General features: G+C 41.5%; 1 protein-coding gene across 1 annotated transcript in view; it reads right to left on the minus strand.

Annotated features, from left to right (window-relative positions):
• Window positions 1–2,616: 2,616 nt before the first annotated feature.
• LOC120026394 (solute carrier family 41 member 1-like) overlaps window positions 2,617–20,004 on the minus strand; it is a 28,364-nt gene continuing 10,976 nt past the window's right edge. Inside the window, exons 4-10 of the mRNA XM_038971252.1 lie at window positions 19,822–19,966; window positions 19,199–19,345; window positions 15,756–15,900; window positions 15,313–15,392; window positions 13,048–13,182; window positions 11,100–11,248; window positions 2,617–2,799 (exon numbers count right to left, since the gene is read on the minus strand). Coding sequence (XP_038827180.1) covers window positions 2,617–2,799; window positions 11,100–11,248; window positions 13,048–13,182; window positions 15,313–15,392; window positions 15,756–15,900; window positions 19,199–19,345; window positions 19,822–19,966 — 984 coding nt within the window. The remainder of the gene's footprint in view (window positions 2,800–11,099; window positions 11,249–13,047; window positions 13,183–15,312; window positions 15,393–15,755; window positions 15,901–19,198; window positions 19,346–19,821; window positions 19,967–20,004) is intronic.

Raw genomic sequence — 20,004 nt, forward strand, 5'->3', positions numbered from 1 at the left:
GTAAAATCATTGTAAAATCACATGACGTATTGATTGTCCTGTAATATAAATGGGGTCATAAAATGAAAGACAGGCCTTGTATGTGAATGGTTTTATTCCAACAAAGGAACACATTGAAACAAAGTAATTGTGTTACTAAAATAACCTGCTCTAGGTATGATCTAGTCAGATGAGTCATTAGCATACATACTAAGTCAACATGGGTCCTGTACAATTTGAAGTACGATTCTATACAATTGATATCTTTTATGGAAGTCATATTGTCATGCTCAATGCAGAACAGCTAATATGATTTAAGCCTGTTTTTAAAAGTGCGTATTCATTTATTTAAAAGGGCCCATTTATTTGAAGAGAAATCATAACACTTATTTTATGCACAAAAAAATTATCATTGGGAAATGTGAGCAATGTCAAGCAGTGGTATGTCTTAGATACAAACATTAACTTTTAAACCAATTAAATGTGGCAGACTAACTGACGAATAAGCATCATTGCTGATGTCATAAAAAATGCATGACTCCTCTAGCTTGTACAGTAATGGGTTGAAGGCACAATTGAAAATAGCAGTGCTTGATCATTGAAATGGTGACACTGGATACAACCTATGTTATCTATTGATTAATATTGTGTACATCCAGAGAGTGCAGTTGTGACAATTTTTGAGCATGAATATAAATGTATAGACAGTCAACAAAACAAGTACAGACAACATTATTGCTTCAGTACAGTGCATTTGCCAGTTTACTATGAAGCATTTACAGACATCAGAGCACTTCTCAACAGTTAGCATCTATATGGTTATTGGGTGCTCAAAGCATATCGAGCTACAGTATACAGGTACTCCCTTAGCAGCATAAAAAAAAAATATCTTTTTTTACCCATTTTTCTCCCCAATTGGTAGTCTTTTCCCATCGCTGCAACTGCCGTACAGACTCGGGAGAGGTGAAGGTCGAGAGCTGTGCGTCCTCCGAAACACGACCCCGCCAAGCCGCACTGCTTCTTGACACAATGCTTGCTTAACCCAGAAGCCAAAACACACCAATGGGTCGGAAGAAACACCTGGAAACCGTGTCAGCATGCATTGCGCCAGAGCTAGAGCGCAATGGGACAAGGACACCTCGGCTGGCCAAACCCTCCCCTAACCCGGACGATGCTGGGCCAATTGTGCACTGCCTCATGGGTCTCCCGGTCGCGGCCGGCTGCGACACAGCCTGGGATCGAACCAGGATCTGTAGTGATGCAGTGCCTTAGATCGCTAGCCACTTGGGAGGCCCAGCAGCATTCATTCGTTATCGGAGACTAAAGACTATGTGAAGTCAAGCTTGGTGGTTGTCGGTAAGCTATGTTGTTGAATCTTTTCTCCCTCACTTCTTAAATCCAGCCACTTGCATACAGTAGTTTATACAACGGGTGGGTCTAATCCTGAATGCTGATTGGTTAAAACAGCATTCCAGCCGGTGTCTATTCCACAAGTTACCACCGGCTAAATCTATAAAGTTTACTCTGTACCTTCTGACTGCGCAATCCATTGTCTCATCAACCCAGCCAAGCAATTTATAAACTTGATCTCCACTATAAAAAGCATCTAGACATTATCTCACATTTCTTTTAGACTAACATTTTGTTTTCAACAGCGGAGATTTGTATAAACCTTGCTGTCTGTCTCTCCGACATTTTGCAATATTGTTTCAATATTCAAATTTGATCATCAGCTGTCCCATAGTAATGAACGAGACGAGACGGGCAGCGTTTCTTAGCCAGTCGAAATCATGAATCAGCTGGCATCATTTTTATGGTTATATACAAATAAATGTAAATTGAAACAAGGTCAAACGAAACCAAGTGCAGCTAGTTTTCAGGCTTTCCAGCTTCAGTTTGAAGTGATTGTGTTAGCTGTGTTGTTGGCTAGCTCCTCTGAACAACAGTGGCCTGACGAGTGAGCACATTTTCTATGCCAGGGGAAATCGTGCCTCATTAGCTCATTGTTATGGATGTATCCAAATAAATGTATTTTGAAAACAGCTTAAACAAATGCAAATGCAGCTACTTTGCTGTTGTTCTGGCAGCACTTTTTGACGTGACCGTAAGTTAGTACTAATTGGCTAGCTAGCAAGCAAGGGATAAGAACGTTGCCAGCCAGTATGGCAGTGGAACATTTAGAACAAACGACTGGGTCGCGTCTCTGGCAACTGAACCGATAGAACAGCTTGGGTAGCAACCCTAGATTTGTGTCGGGATTATATCTTGTGGAAGGATGAAATGGTATGAATAAATTCATAAAAATTACATTGTTAATGAATACATGTCAATCATTATATGAATATGTTGGTAACCTGTTGTATAAAAGTGATAATGTCCTCGAAGCCGGTGTTTGGAGGATGTAGTGGCATTTCGTCTCGAGCCTAACAACATCCCTGCCAATATATCCTCTGAACATTGGCTTCTCGGGCATTATCACTTAAATATGACTGGAACAGAGTTGCTTATGGATGAACAGAACAACATATAATATGTCAGCATAACTGACATATAACTACAATAGCTAAATGTCTCTATTTTAATGTTTTCAATAAGACCATGTTGGACAGAAATAGGCTGATGGATTAGCCCCTTCTCTCAAACCCCCTTCATCCCAGAGGAAATGCCCAATAGAACGGCTCTGAATGTCAGGGCCAGGAAGCCGGTCCCCAACAGGTCCCCCAGAGCCGTGAGGTACGGGATAGAGTAGTTGTCCGGGTCCAGCCCCCGCCGCCACATCCAGCGCACCATCAGGTCAGCCGTGTACAGCAGAATCACCACCTGTGAATAACAATAAACATATTACAGTGGCAAGAAAAAAGTATGTGAACTCTTTGGAAATACCTGGATTTCTGCATAAATCGGCCTTAAAATTTGATCTGAACTGCATCTAGGTCACAACAATAGACAAACACGGTCTGCTTAAACTGATAACACACAAACAATTATACGTTTTCATGTCTTTATTGAACACACCGTGTAAACATTCACAGTGCAGGGTGGAAAAATTATGTGAACCCTTGGATTTAATAACTAGTTGACCCTCCTTTGGCAGCAATAACCTCAACCAAACGTTTTCTGTAGTTGCGGATCAGACCTGCACAACGGGCAGGAGGAATTTTGGACCATTCCTCTTGACAAAACTGTTTCAGTTCAGCAATATTCTTGTGATGTCTGGTGTGAACTGCTCTCTTGAGGTCATGCCACAGCATCTCAAACGGGTTGAGGTCAGGACTGACTGGGCCACTCCAGAAGGCATATTATCTTCTGTTGAAGCCATTCTGTTGTTGATTTACTTCTGTGTTTTGGGTCATTGTCCTGTTGCATCACCCAACTTCTTGGCGGACAGATAGCCTAACATTCTCCTGCAAAATGTCTGGATAAACTTGGGAATTCATTTTTCCATCGATGACAGCAAGCTGTCCAGGCCCTGAGTAAGCAAAGCAGCCCCAAACCATGATGCTCCCTCCACCATACTTTACAGTTGGGATGAGCTTTTGATGTTGGTGTGCTGTGCCTTTTTTTTCTCCACACATATTCTTGTGTGTCCCTTCCAAACAACTCAACTGTAGTTTCATCTGTCCACAGAATATTTTGCCAGTAGCACTGTGGAACATCCAGGTGCACTTTTGAAAACTTTAGATGTGCAGCAATGTTTTTTTGGGACAGCAGTGGCTTCTTCCGTGGTGTCCTCCCATAAACACCATTCTTGTTTAGTGTTTTACATATTGTAGACTCGTCAACAGAGATGTTAGCATGTTCCAGAGATTTCTGTAAGTCTTTAGCTGACACTCTAGGATTCTTCTTAACTTCTACTTCATCACAATCCCGGATCCGGGAGCACCCCCATCAGTAAAAAAGCTGACTAGCATAGCGTCACAAGTAAATACTAGCATCTAAATATCATTAAATCACAAGTCCAAGACACCAGAGGAAAGATACACATCTTGTGAATCCAGCCATCATTTCTGATTTTTAAAATGTTTTACAGGGAAGACACAATATGTATTTCTATTAGCTAACCACGATAGCAAAAGACACAACTTTTTTTTCCCACCATTTTTTTCCTGCATAGGTAGCTATCACAATTTCGACCAAATAAAGATATAAATAGTCACTAACCAAGAAACAACTTCATCAGATGACAGTCTGATAACATATTTATTGTATAGCATATGTTTTGTTAGAAAAATGTGCATATTTCAGGTATAAATCATAGTTTTACATTGCAGCCACCATCACAACTCTCACCAAAGCAACTAGAATAACTACAGAGACCAACGTGAATTACCTAAATACTCATCATAAAACATTTATGAAAAATACACAGCGTACAGTAAATGAAAGACAAAGATCTTGTGAATCCAGCCAATATTTCAGATTTTTTAAGTGTTTTACAGCGAAAACACAATATAGCATTATATTAGCTTACTACAATAGCCAACCACACAACAGCATTGATTCAAGCCAACAATAGCGATAACGAATAAACCAGCAAAAGATATTAATTTTTTCACTAACCTTCTCAAACTTCTTCAGATGACAGTCCTATAACATCATATTACACAATACATATAGAGTTTGTTCGAAAATGTGCATATTTAGCGGCACAAATCGTGGTTATACAATGAGAATAGTAGCCAAACTGCAAACAAAATGTCGGGAGAAATCTTGGGAGAGGCACCTAATCTAATCAGTAACTAATCATAAACTTGACTAAAAAATACAGGTTGGACAGCAAATGAAAGATACATTAGTTCTTAATGCAACCGCTGTGTTAGATTTTTTAAATTAACGTTACTACGACATACAGCGTGCGTTAAAGCGAGACCGCACCGAAATTAATGGCGGAATAGTAGTTTGACATTTTTCAACAGAACAACAAATTAACATCATAAATACTTCTTACTTTTTGATGAGCTCCCATCAGAATCTTGGGCAAGTTGTCCTTTGTCCAGAGGAATTGTTGCTCGGTTGTAGATTGTCGCCTTCAACTTTGGAATTAGCAGTAAACATTAGCCATGTGGCGAAGACGTGCCCAACTCACTATAACGCAGCACAAAGAAATATCCGAAAATCGCAATATACTGATATAAACTGATATAACTCGGTTTAAAATAACAACATTATGATGTCTTTAACACCTATATCGAATAAAATCAGAGCCGGATATATCTAAGGCCTATAACGGGAGCTTTCCAGAACGCCATCCTGAGGTCTGTCTTGCGTCATGGCGAATGTTGAAAAGAGTGCACCCCACGTTCCCAGACCCTTTATATGGCCTCAGATCTGCCTAGCAACTCCATTCCAATTCTCACTATTTGCTGACATCTAGGGGAAGGCGTATGCAGTGCATCTCGACCAATAGAAGACATGCAAATTAATAAACTGACCCTAGAACAGCCTGCCTTATTTCAGATTTCTCACTTCCTCACAGGAAGTTTACTCCAACTCGAGTTCTGTTTTACTCACAGATATAATTCAAACGGTTTTAGAAACTAGAGAGTGTTTTCTATCCAATAGTAATAATAATATGCATATTGTACGAGCAAGAATTGAGTACGAGGCAGTTTAATTTGGGAACGAAATTTTTACAAAGTGAAAACAGCACCCCCTATTGAGAAAAGGTTAACCTCATTGAGCATTCTGCGCTGTGCTCTTGCAGTCATCTTTGCAGGACGGCCACTCCTAGGGAGAGTAGCAACAGTGCTGAACTTTCTCCATTTATAGACAATTTGTCTTATCGTGGACTGATGAACATCAAGGCTTTTAGAGATACTTTTGTAACACTTTTCCAGCTTTATGCAAGTCAACAATTCTTAATCTTAGGTCTTCTGAGATCTATTTTGTTAGAGGCATGGTTCACATCAGGCAATGCTTCTTGTGAATAGCAAACTCAAATTTTGTGAGTGTTTTTTATAGGGCAACCAACATCTCCAATTTTGTCTCATTGATTGGACTCCAGGTTAGCTGACTCCTGACTCCAATTATCTTTAGCCTAGGGGTTCACATACGTTTTCCAACCTACACTGTGAATGTTTAAATTATGTATTCAATATAGACAAAAAAAAATACAATAATTTGTGTGTTATTAGTTTAAGCGCACAAAATGCCTCAGGACTACCTGGCATGATGACTCCTTGCTGTCCCCAGTCCACCTGGCCATGGTGCTGCTCCAGTTTCAACTGTTCTGTCTGCGGCTATGGAACCCTGACCTGTTCACCGGACGTGCTACCTGTCCCAGACCTGCTGTTTTCAACTCTCTAGAGACAGCAGGAGCGGTAGAGATACTCTTAATGATCGGCTATGAAAAGCCAACTGACATTTACTCCTGAGGTGCTGACTTGTTGCACCCTCGACAACTACTGTGATTATTATTATTTGACCATGCTGGTCATTTATGAACATTTGAACATCTTGGCCATGTTCTGTTATAATCTCCACCCGGCACAGCCAGAAGAGGACTGGCCACCCCTCATAGCCTGGTTCCTCTCTAGATTTCTTCCTAGGTTTTGGCCTTTTTAGGGAGTTTTTCCTAGCCACCTGCATTGCTTGCTGTTAGGGGTTTTAGGCTGGGTTTATGTACAGCACTTTGAGATATCAGCTGATGTAAAAAGGGCTATATAAATACATTTGATTTGATTTGTCTATTGTTGTTATTTAGATGAAGATAAGATCAAATTTGACGACCAATTTATGCATAAATTCAGGAATTCCAAAGGGTTCACATACAAAAACATATGTATTCTTCACACTACTAGCATCAACTTATTTTTACTTGTGCAAGCATTCATCCCCATTTTCAAAGGGCACCTCTTGTCGGACATCTACAGTTGAAGTCGGAAGTTTACATACACTTAGGTTGGGGTCATTAAAACTTGTTTTTTCAACCACTCCACAAAGTTCTTGTTAACTTCTTATGCCTGCAGGGGCAGTATTGAGTAGCTTGGATGAAAGGTGCACAGAGGTGCCCATAGTAAACTGCCTGCTCCTCAGTCCCAGTTGCTAATATATGTATATTATTATTCATATTGGATAGAAAACACTCTGAAGTTTCTAAAACTGTTTGAATGATGTCTGTGAGTATAACAGAACTCATATGGCAGGCAAAAACCTGAGACAAAATCCAAACAGGAAGTGGGAATTCTGAGGTTGGTCGATTTTCAACCAAGACCCTATTGAATACACAGTGGGATATGGATGAGTTTGCACTTCCTACGGCTTCCACTAGATGTCAACAGTCTGTAGAACCTTGTCTGATGCCTCTACTGTGAAGTGGGGCTGAAGGAGACAGGAATGAGTCAGGTCTGCCATGACCTGACCATGCTCTGACCATGCGCGTTCACATGAGATGGAGCTCTGTTCCATCGCACATCTGAAGTCAATGTAATTCTCCGGTTGGAACGTTACTGAAGATTTATGTTAAACATTCTAAAGATTGATTCAATACATCGTTTGACATGTTTCTACTGACTGTTACGGAACCTTTTGACATTTCGTCAGCTTTTAGTGAACGCGCTTTCTGACTTTGGATTTATTTACCAAACACGCTAACAAAAATAGCTATTTGGACATAAATGATGGACATTACCGAACAAAACGAACATTTCTTGTGGGAGTCCTGGGAGTGCATTCCGACGAAGATCAGCAAAGTTAAGTGAAGATTTATAATGCTTTTTATGAATTTTGTTGACTGCACAATTTGGCGGGTAACTGTATGGCTTCCTTTTGTGGCTGAACGCTGTTCTCAGATTATTGAATATTGTGCTTTTGCCGTAAAGCTTTTTGAAATCTGACACAGCGGTTGCATAAGAACAAGGATATCTTTAATTCTATGTAAAACATGTATCTTTCATCAAAGTTTATGATGAGTATTTATGTTATTTGACGTGGCTCTCTGCAATTTCTCCGGATATTTTGGAGGCATTTCTGAACATGGAGCCAATGTAAACTGAGGTTTTTGGATATAAATATGAACTTTATCTAACAAAACATATATGTATTGTGTAACATGAAGTCCTATGAGTGTCATCTGATGAAGATCATCAAAGGTTAGTGATTAATTTTATCTCTTTCTGCTTTTTGTGACTCCTGTCTTTGGCTGGAAAAATGACTGTGTTTGTCTGTGATTTTGCGGTGACCTAACATAATCGTTTGTGGTGCTTTCGCTGTAAAGCCTATTTGAAATTAGACCCTTTGGTGGGATTAACAACAAGATTACCTTTAAAATGGTATAAGACACATGTATGTTTGAGGAATTTTAATTATGAGATTTCTGTTGTTTGAATTTGGCGCCCTGCACTTTCACTGGCTGTTGTCATATCATCCCATTAACGGGATTGCAGCCATAAGAAGTTTTAACAAAATATAGCTTTGGCAAGTCAGTTAGGACATCTAATTTGTGCATGACACAAGTAATTTTTCCAACAATTGTTTACAGACAGATTATTTCCCATATAATTCACTGTATCACAATTCCAATGGGTCAGAAGTTTACATACACTAAGTTGACTGTGCCCTTAAACAGCTTGGAAAATTATGTCATGGCTTTAGAAGCTTCTGATAGGCTAATTGACATCATTTGAGTCAATTGGAGGTGTATCTGTGGATGTATTTCAAGGCCTACCTTCAAACTCAGTGCCTCTTTGCTTGACATCATGGGGAAATCAGCCAAGACCTCAGAAAAGAATTGTAGACCTCCACAAGTCTGATTCATCCTTGGGAGCAATTTCCAAATGCCTGAAGGTACCACGTTCATCTGTACAAACAATAGTACGCAAGTATAAACACCATGGGACCACGCAGCTGTCATACCGCTCAGGAATGAGACACGTTCTGTCTCCTAGAGATGATTGTACTTTGGTGCGAAAAGTTCAAATCAATCCCAGAACAACAGCAAAGGACCTTGTGAAGATGCTGAAGGAAACAGGTACAAAAGTATCTATATCCACAGTAAAACGAGTCCTGTATCGACATAACCTGAAAGGCCGCTCAGCAAGGAAGAAGCCACTGCTTCAAAACTGCCATAAAAAAGCCAGACTACGGTTTGCAACTGCACATGGGGACAAAGACCGTACTTTTTGGAGAAATGTCCTCTGGTCTGATGAAACAAAAATAGAACTGTTTGGCCATAATGACCATCGTTATATTTGGAGGAAAAAGGGAGAGGCTTGCAAGCCGAAGAACACCATCCCAACCGTGAAGCACTGGGGTGGCAGCATCATGTTGTGGGGGTGCTTTGCTGCAGGAGGGACTGGTGCACCTCACAAAATAGATGGCATCATGAGGTAGGAAAATTATGTGGATATATTGAAGCAACATCTCAAGACATCAGTCAGGAAGTTAAAGCTTGGTCGCAAATGGATCTTCCAACTAGACGTTGACCCCAAGCATACTTCCAAAGTTGTGGCAAAATGGCTTAAGGACAACAAAGTAAAGGTAGTGGAGTGGCCATCACAAAGCCCTGACCTCAATCCTATAGAGAGTTTGTGGAAAGAACTGAAAGAGCATATGCAAGCAAGGAGGCCTACAAACCTGACTCAGTTACACCAGCTCTGTCAGGAGGAATGGGCCAAAATTCACCCAACTTATTGTGGAAAGCTTGTGGAAGGCTACCCAAAACGTTTGACCCAAGTTAAACTATTTAAAGGCAATACTACCAAATACTAATTGAGTGTATGTAAACTTCTGACCCACTGGGAATGTGATGAAAGAAATAAAAGCTGAAGTAAATCATTCTCTCTACTATTATTCTGACATTTCACATTCTTAAAATAAAGTGGTGATCCTAACTGACCTAAGACAGGGAATCTTTACTAGGATTAAATGTAATTAATTGTGAAAAACTGATTTTAAATGTATTTGGCTAAGGTGTATGTAAACTTCCGACTTCAACTGTATTACCAAACAAGCGCTCCTTTGTTCCATTTTATGCCGCTGTTATGTTCATACTGGTTTGAACTGAACGATTAAGCTTTGGTTATGTGCATGGAGCAATGCTGAGAAGAAGAACTGATACAGTAATTTGGCAACACTGGGCCTGACAACCCACTGTGTATGCTGGACTTTAGTCAAACCCAATCCTTGACTCTTTATTGAGCAGTAATCATTCCATTGCCTCTTGGTTTAGATCTTGTTTTTATACGGTCTAGGTTTAGATAGTTACTATTACACATATGCTCTTGTACAAGTCAGCACATTTATATCACATATGGTTTTTGTAAGCCACATCTGTCTGTTGCTGTATACTGTGTATAATTATATTTATACGTCCCCTACTGATAAGCGGCTATCAAGTTAACACTAAAAAGTTGCAAATGACAACACTGGTCATTTCAACTGTACTGAAAAAGACAGTTTGATGTGATAAACGGCAGGACTAAAACACTGTTGTGTTCTAAACAGACGTGTCAGTCTGTCGGTTGACCTGTTTCAGCAACATGTGGTTTGAATTGCAGCGCTGGAGTTTGGCCAAGCAAGAGGGCTGAAAAACTTTTTTTATGAAACATTTCTACTAAGGCCATTGTTTATCTTGACGTGATAAAGTCATCCAAATGATTTTCTTAGTGTACGCCTATGATTCCCTCGACTGAAACCCTCCTTAATGTGCGAGATCCAAACAAAAAAGAGGTGTAGAGAAAATAAGCACTCCTCCATGAAACTGACCTAACTTTTTCACAAAGTTCACAGGTTTATGGCATTAAAGGTGGCCTACTTTCTTTTTGCAGTGTGTCACTATGGAATAACTATGTTCAATGAAATGATATAGAATAAAATACTATAACTAACACAGGGGTGTGAAACTCATTTTGCCCCAAAGGCCGCACTGAAAAAGCACCATTATCATTTCTATACGATTCCTATTTGGTTTCTATCATTGAAGTTTAGTTATAGACCCAAAAACCAAAATAAATAATTGCACTCTAATGAATTATTATGTCCATATGTCAGCTATTCTTGTGATATTTGTTTATTTATACATTTTTCAATGTACAGTATGTCAGCTGTTACAGTAGGAGTTGTATACAGTCTATGGTTTAGCTAGTTTAATGTCTGTGGTACATATATATTTGACCTCTGACCTGTAGCAGGGCTGCACACAGGTAAAGGCAGACGAAGGCAGACGTGAGGGCACCATGGCCGCCCTTCAGTAAGTGGATGGTGTAGAGGAAGAGCAGGTGACCCGGAACCACCAGGAAGACCAGAACTCTGGCTGACTTGGAGTTGACCCCTGTGGATGTAAACAGGAAACTTAGAGGACTTAAAAACGTTTTGGATTAAATGACACATTAGGTAAATTAAAAAGAATCTAAAACTTTAAAAAGTTAACTATCTTTTTACTGTCTAGGTCGGAGGAAGTGTGCAAGACAACTGCTATGGGTAAGTAAGATTGTGTGTGGATGTGTGCAGTAGTCAAATTGGGATTTTGTACTGTAAGTGAATACATTTGTCCCATAACTGGTTGCCTTTCAATTCCAAAATCAATTCAACAAAAATGCTTTCACCTATCCTAAGGTGGTGGAGCACTGTTCCCTTGCCCCCCGGTGCTTGTTTGTGCTACTTTTGAAGTTTGTTTTGGCTGGTTAGCTGAGGAGCTGAAGGTCAGGCAAGGGTCAGGGCAGTGTTGTGTCACGTTGTGTGTTCGTGTGGGTATTTAACAATCTGTATTTACAGTTGAAGTCGGAAGTTTACATACACCTTAGCCAAATACATTTAAACTCAGTTTTTCACAATTCCTGACATTTAATCCTAGTAAGCATTACCGGTCTTAGGTCAGTTAGGATCACCACTTTATTTTAAGAATGTGAAATGTCAGAATAATAGTAGAGAGAATGATTTATTTCAGCTTTTATTTCTTTCATCACTTTCCCAGTGGGTCAGAAGTTTACATACACTCAATTAGTATTTGGTAGCATTGCCTTTAAATTGTTGAACTTGGGTCAAATGTTTTGGGTTGCCTTCCACAAGCTTCCCACAGTAAGTTGGGTGAATTTTGGCATATTCCTCCTGACAGATCTTGTGTAACTGAGTCAGGTTTGTAGGCCTCCTTGCTCGCACACGCTTTTTCAGTTCTGCCCACAAATTTTCCATAGGATTGAGGTCAGGGCTTTGCCTCCAAACATAATGATGGTCATTATGGCCAAACAGTTCTATTTTTGTTTCATCAGACCAGAGGACATTTCTCCAAAAAGTACGGTCTTTGTCCCCATGTGCCGTTGCAAACCGTAGTCTGGCTTTTTTATGGCGGTTTTGGAGCAGTGGCTTCTTCCTTGCTGAGCGGCCTTTCAGGTTATGTCAATATAGGACTCGTTTTACTGTGGATATAGATACTTTTGCACCAGTTTCCTCCAGCATCTTCACAAGGTCCTTTGCTGTTGTTCTGGGATTGATTTGCACTTTCGCACCAAAGTACATTCATCTCTAAGAGACAGAACGCGTCTCCTTCCTGAGCGGTATGACGACTGCGTGGTCCCATGGTGTTTATACTTGTGTACTATTGTTTGTACAGATGAGCGTGGTACCTTCAGGCGTTTGGAAATTGCTCCCAAGGATGAACCAGACTTGTGGAGGTCTTGGCTGATTTCTTTTGATTTTCCCATGATGTCAAGCAAAGAGCCACTGAGTTTGAAGGTAGGCCTTGAAATACATCCACAGATACACCTCCAATTGACTCAAATGATGTCAATTAGCCTATCAGAAGCTTCTAAAGCCATGCCATTGTTTTCTGGAATTTTTCAAGCTGTTTAGAGGCACAGTCAACTTAGTGTATGTAAACTTCTGACCCACTGGAATTGTGATACAGTGAGTTATAAGTGAAGTGATCAGTCTGTAAACAATTGTTGGAAAAATTACTTGTGTCATGCACAAAGTAGATGTCCTAACCGACTTGCCAAAACTGTAGTTTGTTTACAAGACATTTGTGGAGTGGTTGAAAAAATAAGTTTTAATGACTCCAACCTAAGTGTATGTAAACTTCCGACTTCAACTGTATGTGTGTGTTTGAAGTTGAAATGTGTTTTGACTGCTGACCTGAGGAGCAGAAGGTCAGGCAGGGGCCAGGCCAGTGTTGTGCCATCTTGGAGGGCAGGGTCCCAGGCATGCTCCAGTAGTGGAGGTAGGTGGAGATTCGGCTGGCCTGGATGGCCACCAAGTTACCTCCCACACCTGGGTGAAGGGATGGAACAGAACAATCATTGGAAATAGAGGTTAGTGTTTTTTTCTGGGATCATTTGTTGAAATTGTCTGTTACAGATTTAGGCTTTAGCTCTGGGTTTAATAAATTAGAGGTATTTTCAAGGTTATGAAGCATCTTTAAGGTAATTGTAGGTAGTTTTGGTTTTCTGCAACTTTTTATAGTTCATCAAGTAGGGCTTATTCGGCTGTAACTGTAATGGCATATCTTTAAAGTGAGTTTGTGCAAAGAGAGAGCATGATCTTGTATCCATGAGATTATACTGCTTCTCTTCAAATCAGAGAAGTATTAAAAGCGTGGTAGCAAGCACAACGCCACAGGTGTTGTTGAAGACTGCACGTCGGTGCAGACTTCAATAACAGTTCCTCTACTTAATCCTTTGTATCATCCAGTCGTGAGAAACTCAATATCGTCCTTATAATCCTAACAACATCCTCACTCAGAAACATGTGATGGGATGATGAATGCATATTTTAATGCCTTGAGCGCATCTCTCCGAGAGGAATACAAACATGCCTAATAGCCTTGAGCGTGTCTCGCTGTAGTTCCCTGCAATAGCTCTTAAAATTACATTCTCAACAGCCGTGCTTCCACAGCCTACAGCTAAGTCTTGCATATTATTGGATGGGGTTGAGAGGAACGGAGAGAGGTGGAGAGGGAGAGAGTGATTGGAGAGTCAGGAGAAAGAGAGGAAGAGAGATTGTGAGGGAGGCAGAGGGAGAGCGGTGAGAGAGACATAAACAGGGATGGAGGGAGAAAGAGAGTGAAAGAAACACTGAATGGCAATGCAAATGTACTTCCTGTCTTGAAATGCAGATAAAAGCGAAAACCTTTGGTATCGCTAGCTGAGGCTGGAAAATATGCAGTATAGAGGAAATCCGAAGCAGAGAGTGCATAGTTGTTATTCTAAACAGGCTTATGTAAACCCTATTGTTATTCCTCTCCAGCGATGGTGGCTTGCCATGGGTAACAAACATCGCCATACTAAGAGTCTTATTTACAGAAGATGTGGGAACAATACTTTCCTCCTTCCCCTCTGATGTTCTGACTAGACTGCTGAGTGGTTTAAATTGGTGTCCTTTTACTCCGTATAAGTAATGAACATCTCGGGAGGCCTCGTAGTCATGGCTTTCAAGACTCATAATGCATTTATAAGTGATATTCTTCACAATGAATGGGTATATATCACTAATTTAAATGATCAAAAATGGCTGTAAATATCACAGACTAGGCCTTTAGTGACATGGCACTCTGCAACTTGTGTGGAACCAACTTATGACTAATGAAATACATGTGGATGCCATTTAGATGCTTTGCATTAAGCCGTTGTGCTTTTGTAAACAATCACACAAATTATAGTAATTTACTGTCATACTTCAAAGACTGTTTAAATAGGACAAGATCCCACTCCCATCTATTTTGACATACGTCATATATCTCTCTACCAAGAAAACCAGATGTTGTCTTTGAGGGAAAAGAGTACCAGATTTTACATTTAAGCTTACATAATATGTTACAGTAGTGGACAGGCTAAGGATAACAGACATATAAGTAAAGTGATGCTCTGTTTATAACAATTTGAGACCAATTAAGCTATGGCTTCTTCACTCGAACCCATTTCCCAACATGGGCACAAATGAGATTTAATGGTGGTTTTACGAGAGACATATTTAGTAATGGTAAACAGCATTGCAAAAAGGTTAAACCTGTTTCTAGTTTTTCCCATACCTCACTGGGCACCGTGGGGTATGTAAGTTCAACTTCTAGTTTTGATTTACATTTGGTTGAGTTGTCAACAAACACGAATTCATCGTGAAATCAACAACAATGTCACCATATCATTGGATTTAGGTTCAAAGTTGGGTGAAAAAAAGAGTTTTCCATGTTGATTCAATGTCATCACATTGATTTTCTTGGTTGAAATGACGTGGAAACGACGTTGATTCAACCAGTATTTTCCCAGTGGGACAGCTCTTCATCGGGTGGTTTCTTGAGGATATTTGTTAGTTAGGAGGAAGTAGGAACTATTCAACATTCAACATTGAAATACACACAGGTCCCAGCCTTTCATTTGTTTGAGGAGTAAGGTTCGGTCCACTCACCGTTGATTACTGGGGTGAACACCGCCATGCCCTCAAAGTTCGGGTCGCTCACGGTCTTGTCCAGAATAAGGCCTCCGATACTGTGGTTTAAAAGGACACAATGGGACACAAACGTCACTTAACATGTCCAAAGCTGAAAGGTGTCATAATAAAGTTTTTTTTTTTAATTATCTGCACTGATCTGAAAGGAGAGGATAGATGAAAGCGATATGGTGCATGGAAGCCTACTGAGAAGTATATTTTACTTGTCCAGTTATATCAAATCAGTTGAGATAAAGGTGACGAAAGAGGAAGCGATTAAGTCCTTCAAGATGCACTTTAAGTGTGTATACTGCACAGTTGACTCCTTGAAGTCTTTTGTAGATCATTAATAGAACATTGATTGAATATTGATAGAATGTTGATTGAATAACATTAGATTGTTGGAAGCCCCAGGCCTTTACCTGCTGATGGACATGGCTACGATGACGGGCTGCCACCCAGACCTCAGGACCTCTCTAATTGGAGGAGAGCGCCGGGCAATGACCACCCACAGCGGGATGAGAACCAGGAAGAAGCCACACAACAGCACAGGCAGGTACCACATCTCTGGAAGACAGGACAGGTAGCGAGTGTGTGTGAGAAAGTGAGCACATTCAACATACACATTTTTTACACAGGTATAAAATAAGAAAATGTGTATCTGGAACACACCCAATGCACTGTGTTAGACATTTATCAAGCAGACCTTCAACAAACAGCAAACGTAATGTTATGACTATAACTACTGTTCCCTGAAGCAGGGAAACGAGGTACAACACAACTATGGGGAGTCGCACTTACGCCTGACAAGGGTAATGAAATCCGCGCCTGGCTGGAAGCCCAGCCTTCCACAGGTGATAAGCCGAGGCTCGGATTCGTTCCTTTAATTCATTTCCCCATAGTTGTGCTGTACCTCGTTTCTCTCCTTCAGGAAACAGTAGTTAGTCATAACTTTACATTCCTTTTCAGTCGGTACTCTTGGTACAACACAACTATGGGGAAAGGAAATCCCGCCCCAAGTGGGAGAAAGTGCAAAAAATATTTGGTGCAAAACTTCTTAATATTATTTTATTTTAGATTTTCCAGGGAGTGCTGCAGCACCCTCAGCACCCCTACTTCCGGCGGCTATGCCTCATAGGAACTAGTGAGCTACAGGCAGGAATCAGCAATGAATCCCAGAAATTAGCCACCTATGGGGAAGGGTGCCTCCTTGTGGACAGAGAGCAAACCTATTACTCTCACCCTGGGTACCTGGTAGCCTAGTGGTTAGAGCTTTGGGCCAGTAACCGAAAGGTTGCTAGATTAAATCCAGAGCTAACAAGATAAAAATCTGTCGTTCTGCCCCTGAACAAGGCAGTTAACCCACTGTTCCTAGGCCGTCATTGTGAATAAGAATTTGTTCTTAACTGACTTGCCTATTTAAAGAAAGGTAGAATAAAATAAATAAATAAATATGTTGTGCTTCCTTGAGTCTGTATAGCCTGCACAAAGCCCGGGCTCTGGCAATGGCTGATGTAGTACCCCGTTCTGGCCGTAACCAAATGTGGAGGTACTGTTGTCACAGTAATGTTTTTGTGGAGGGGCGCACTGGTCCCTCAGACCCGTGCTAAGGCCCCCTGCTCCGTGGGTTACCCAAGCCAAGTGCTCGGGGGCTTCTTCCTTATCGGAGGTGCACGCAAGCCCCGCTTCCTCCACTCCCTCCCACTCCAGGAATTGGAAATAGGAATGAGTTGCCATAATCCTGGGGGAAAGCTAGGAAGTTTCATTCACCAGAAGTTATGCATGCTAGCCGACTTTAGCCAGGAGATGTTTTAGTCTAAGCTAGGCTAGATAGCCTCTTTGACTGCAACAAGGTCTGTTTAGAATAACCAAGCGACGTAACGCTACATATATTAAACAAGAGAGCTACCCTAGCAACTCCACGTGGGGTGGCAGGAATAGCTTGGCGAGTTAGCTAACCTGGCTAGCACGCTATGCAGCACTTGTTTAGCTAGGCTGTTCTCGAAAGTCTGCATAGGACCGGATCACTGAGGTAGGACCGGACCCATTATTGACAAGTCTGGGAAGAGAGGCAAGCGGTGCTTGACCGAGGCAGACACAGGCAGCAAGGGGTACCCACCGAACCTTGCCACCCTCTCTCTTCGAGTAGCCTCCCGTAACCGGCAACAGCTACCGCATACACCACGCCCAGGCAGACAAGATATTTGCTCCAACCAGACCCAATCCATCTCTGCGTCCCGCAACTCAGACTCAGCCGAGGTACGGGCACCAGGGAGAGGAAGTCACTATCGGAAACACCAAGCCCCCTCAAGAATGCTACACGATTGTCAAGAGAACTTGCACCCTGGACTAAGGGAACAGTACCAGCCGCGGGCAAGCCACTGTTACTGACATCATCCCCTAGTCCTGCACCCAAACTGATTCAAGTGAGGGATGCCAGAGCATGCGTTGAGACATACAAGACAACAAATGTGAGTATCTTTATATTCATTTGGGCATGGTCGTGAACCCAAACCTGGCTTTGTTAGCCTTTGTCTTTTCGGTCGCGTTAGCCATCTTACTCTTTGCTACAGCCAGGCCAAGCAATCAGAAGAAAAACGAATTGGTTTGTGGTTAGGAAACTAGGAGAACAAATACAAAAACTCCAGCCCACAAAGCCCAGGGGGTGAGCACGCACTACCACAAAGTGTTCCAAAGGTGTTTGTTTTTAGTCGTGTGAATCGTTGCTGCTCACTTCGAAGTGAAGAGCAGAAGAATTAAAGGAATGAATCCGAGCCGAAGGCTTGTCACCTGTGGAAGGCGGGGCTTCCAGCGAGATGCAGATTTCATTGGCCTTGTCAGGCGTAAGATTTTTTTATTCACTGCAAAGGTCAACAATATTTTTTATTGCCTGGAAAGGAAATTAAATGTAAAATGAAATAACGATGAAGTAAAATATCTACTTTATGATCATAGTCTATTCCAGCTGGAAACAATGAGAGATCAGTTTTAAATCAACTATTTTCTACCAAGCACTTTTCTAGAAAATCTGAAAGAACTGGGCTTCTGTCTGATTCTTTACCCGTCTCCTCAAAGTGTGCAGTCATTAATTCCCCTTCATGGACTGGTGTAAAACATATTGTGGAAACTCCATCTAGTCTAGCCCATGCCCGTGGAAATGTGTTATGAGGTGGGGTGCTGTTGACCGAGGTGCAGTCGACAGGGGGGGTTGCTGAGGAGTATTTTTCTCCGCTCTGCTGACAAGTATTTTTCTCTTTTCATACAGGAGTAATAAAGGTAACAAAAGTACTAATTTAGTAGGGATATTTAAAAACAAAACATGAATTCATCAGGGGGTGCTGCAGTGCCCTCAGCACTCCTGCTTCCCTTGGAATGGTTTAGTCCATGCATACATTAATCCAATACTTTTAAATCCATGAGGGGGGGGGACAAGTGCCCATTTTGGGAAGAAGTGTAGGGAATCGGAACCTAGGCATATGAAAATAGCTCTACCCAGAGCCATATATTTAATATAATATTGGCTCTGGCTCTACCTAGGCTTAGCTTAATATTGCATCCAGTCCTGGAAATCTTCAAGATGTGTCTAGTCAGTGGTAGGTGTGAAGGTCCAGATAAAATGTGGGCTTATTTTTTTAAAAGGGAATCACAGATTCAAACGTCCTTTTGTACTTTAACAGGTTTTTCCCCCGACAGGACAGTATGAAGTGAGGGGGACAGACAATGAAGGAGGAATGACAGGTAGGAAGGGCACAGACAGCGGCCGAGCCGAGGCTGGAACATAAGCCTAAGTGGTCCGGCTGTTGAGAGAGTTACAGCTCGACCAGATTCCGGCACATTCCAGTTATTCTATGGCGATTGATCTGACCTTTGAACCTGAAGAGGAAGCTGCTGATCCCGGCCAGCAGAGAGAGGGTGATGAGGTCACCCAGGCTGGCGGCGATGGGTGTGGCCACATTGTCAGGGTTGATGCCCACCTTCCTGGAGCCAATGATCACTCCCACCATCACTAGTCCTACCGATACAGAGAGTGGACACACATACTATGGCCTACTGTCAATCTGAAATAGAATCATCCATATCAAAGTGCATATCTAGTTTCATTTATTCATTCAAACATTTCAGCAGGACAACTCTTAAGGTTTGTAGGGTTCCTGACTGTCATCTATTGCCAAAAGATAGAAAAGATCACTCTCAATTTCCGTTTTACCTACTAAATATACAGCTGCTAAACATCGAAACAATCGAAGTGATGACATGGTGTAGCAATCTTCACTAATGAGCCCTGTTACAATTCTCACAAAGTGGCTTAACCATGGGTGGTATATAGGATTACGCTGGCGCAATGGGTAAGGTGCTTGCCTTACACGCTAGCAACCTGGGTTCACTTTTCCGTTCACTACAATTCTACCTAGAATTACTGGTGTCAGTCAGAGCTTGTATATCAGCTAGTGGCAAGTATACTGTTGTGCTTTTGTTATGTTGACCTACCCAAGGACAGGGCAGCTACAAAGGCTGTCGTGACACTACTGCCACATAGGACAGCAGCCTGTAGAAAGTCTACACGACCCCTGGTCAACGCACCCAAACCCACTGCGGCTACCGCAGCTAGGAAACCCACCACTGTTGCCTGGATCTATGGAGGAAGAGAGAGAGAGAGAGACACAGACAGAC

This window comes from Salvelinus namaycush, chromosome 2, assembly GCF_016432855.1.
Source record: "Salvelinus namaycush isolate Seneca chromosome 2, SaNama_1.0, whole genome shotgun sequence".
Lineage (NCBI taxonomy): Eukaryota > Metazoa > Chordata > Actinopteri > Salmoniformes > Salmonidae > Salvelinus > Salvelinus namaycush.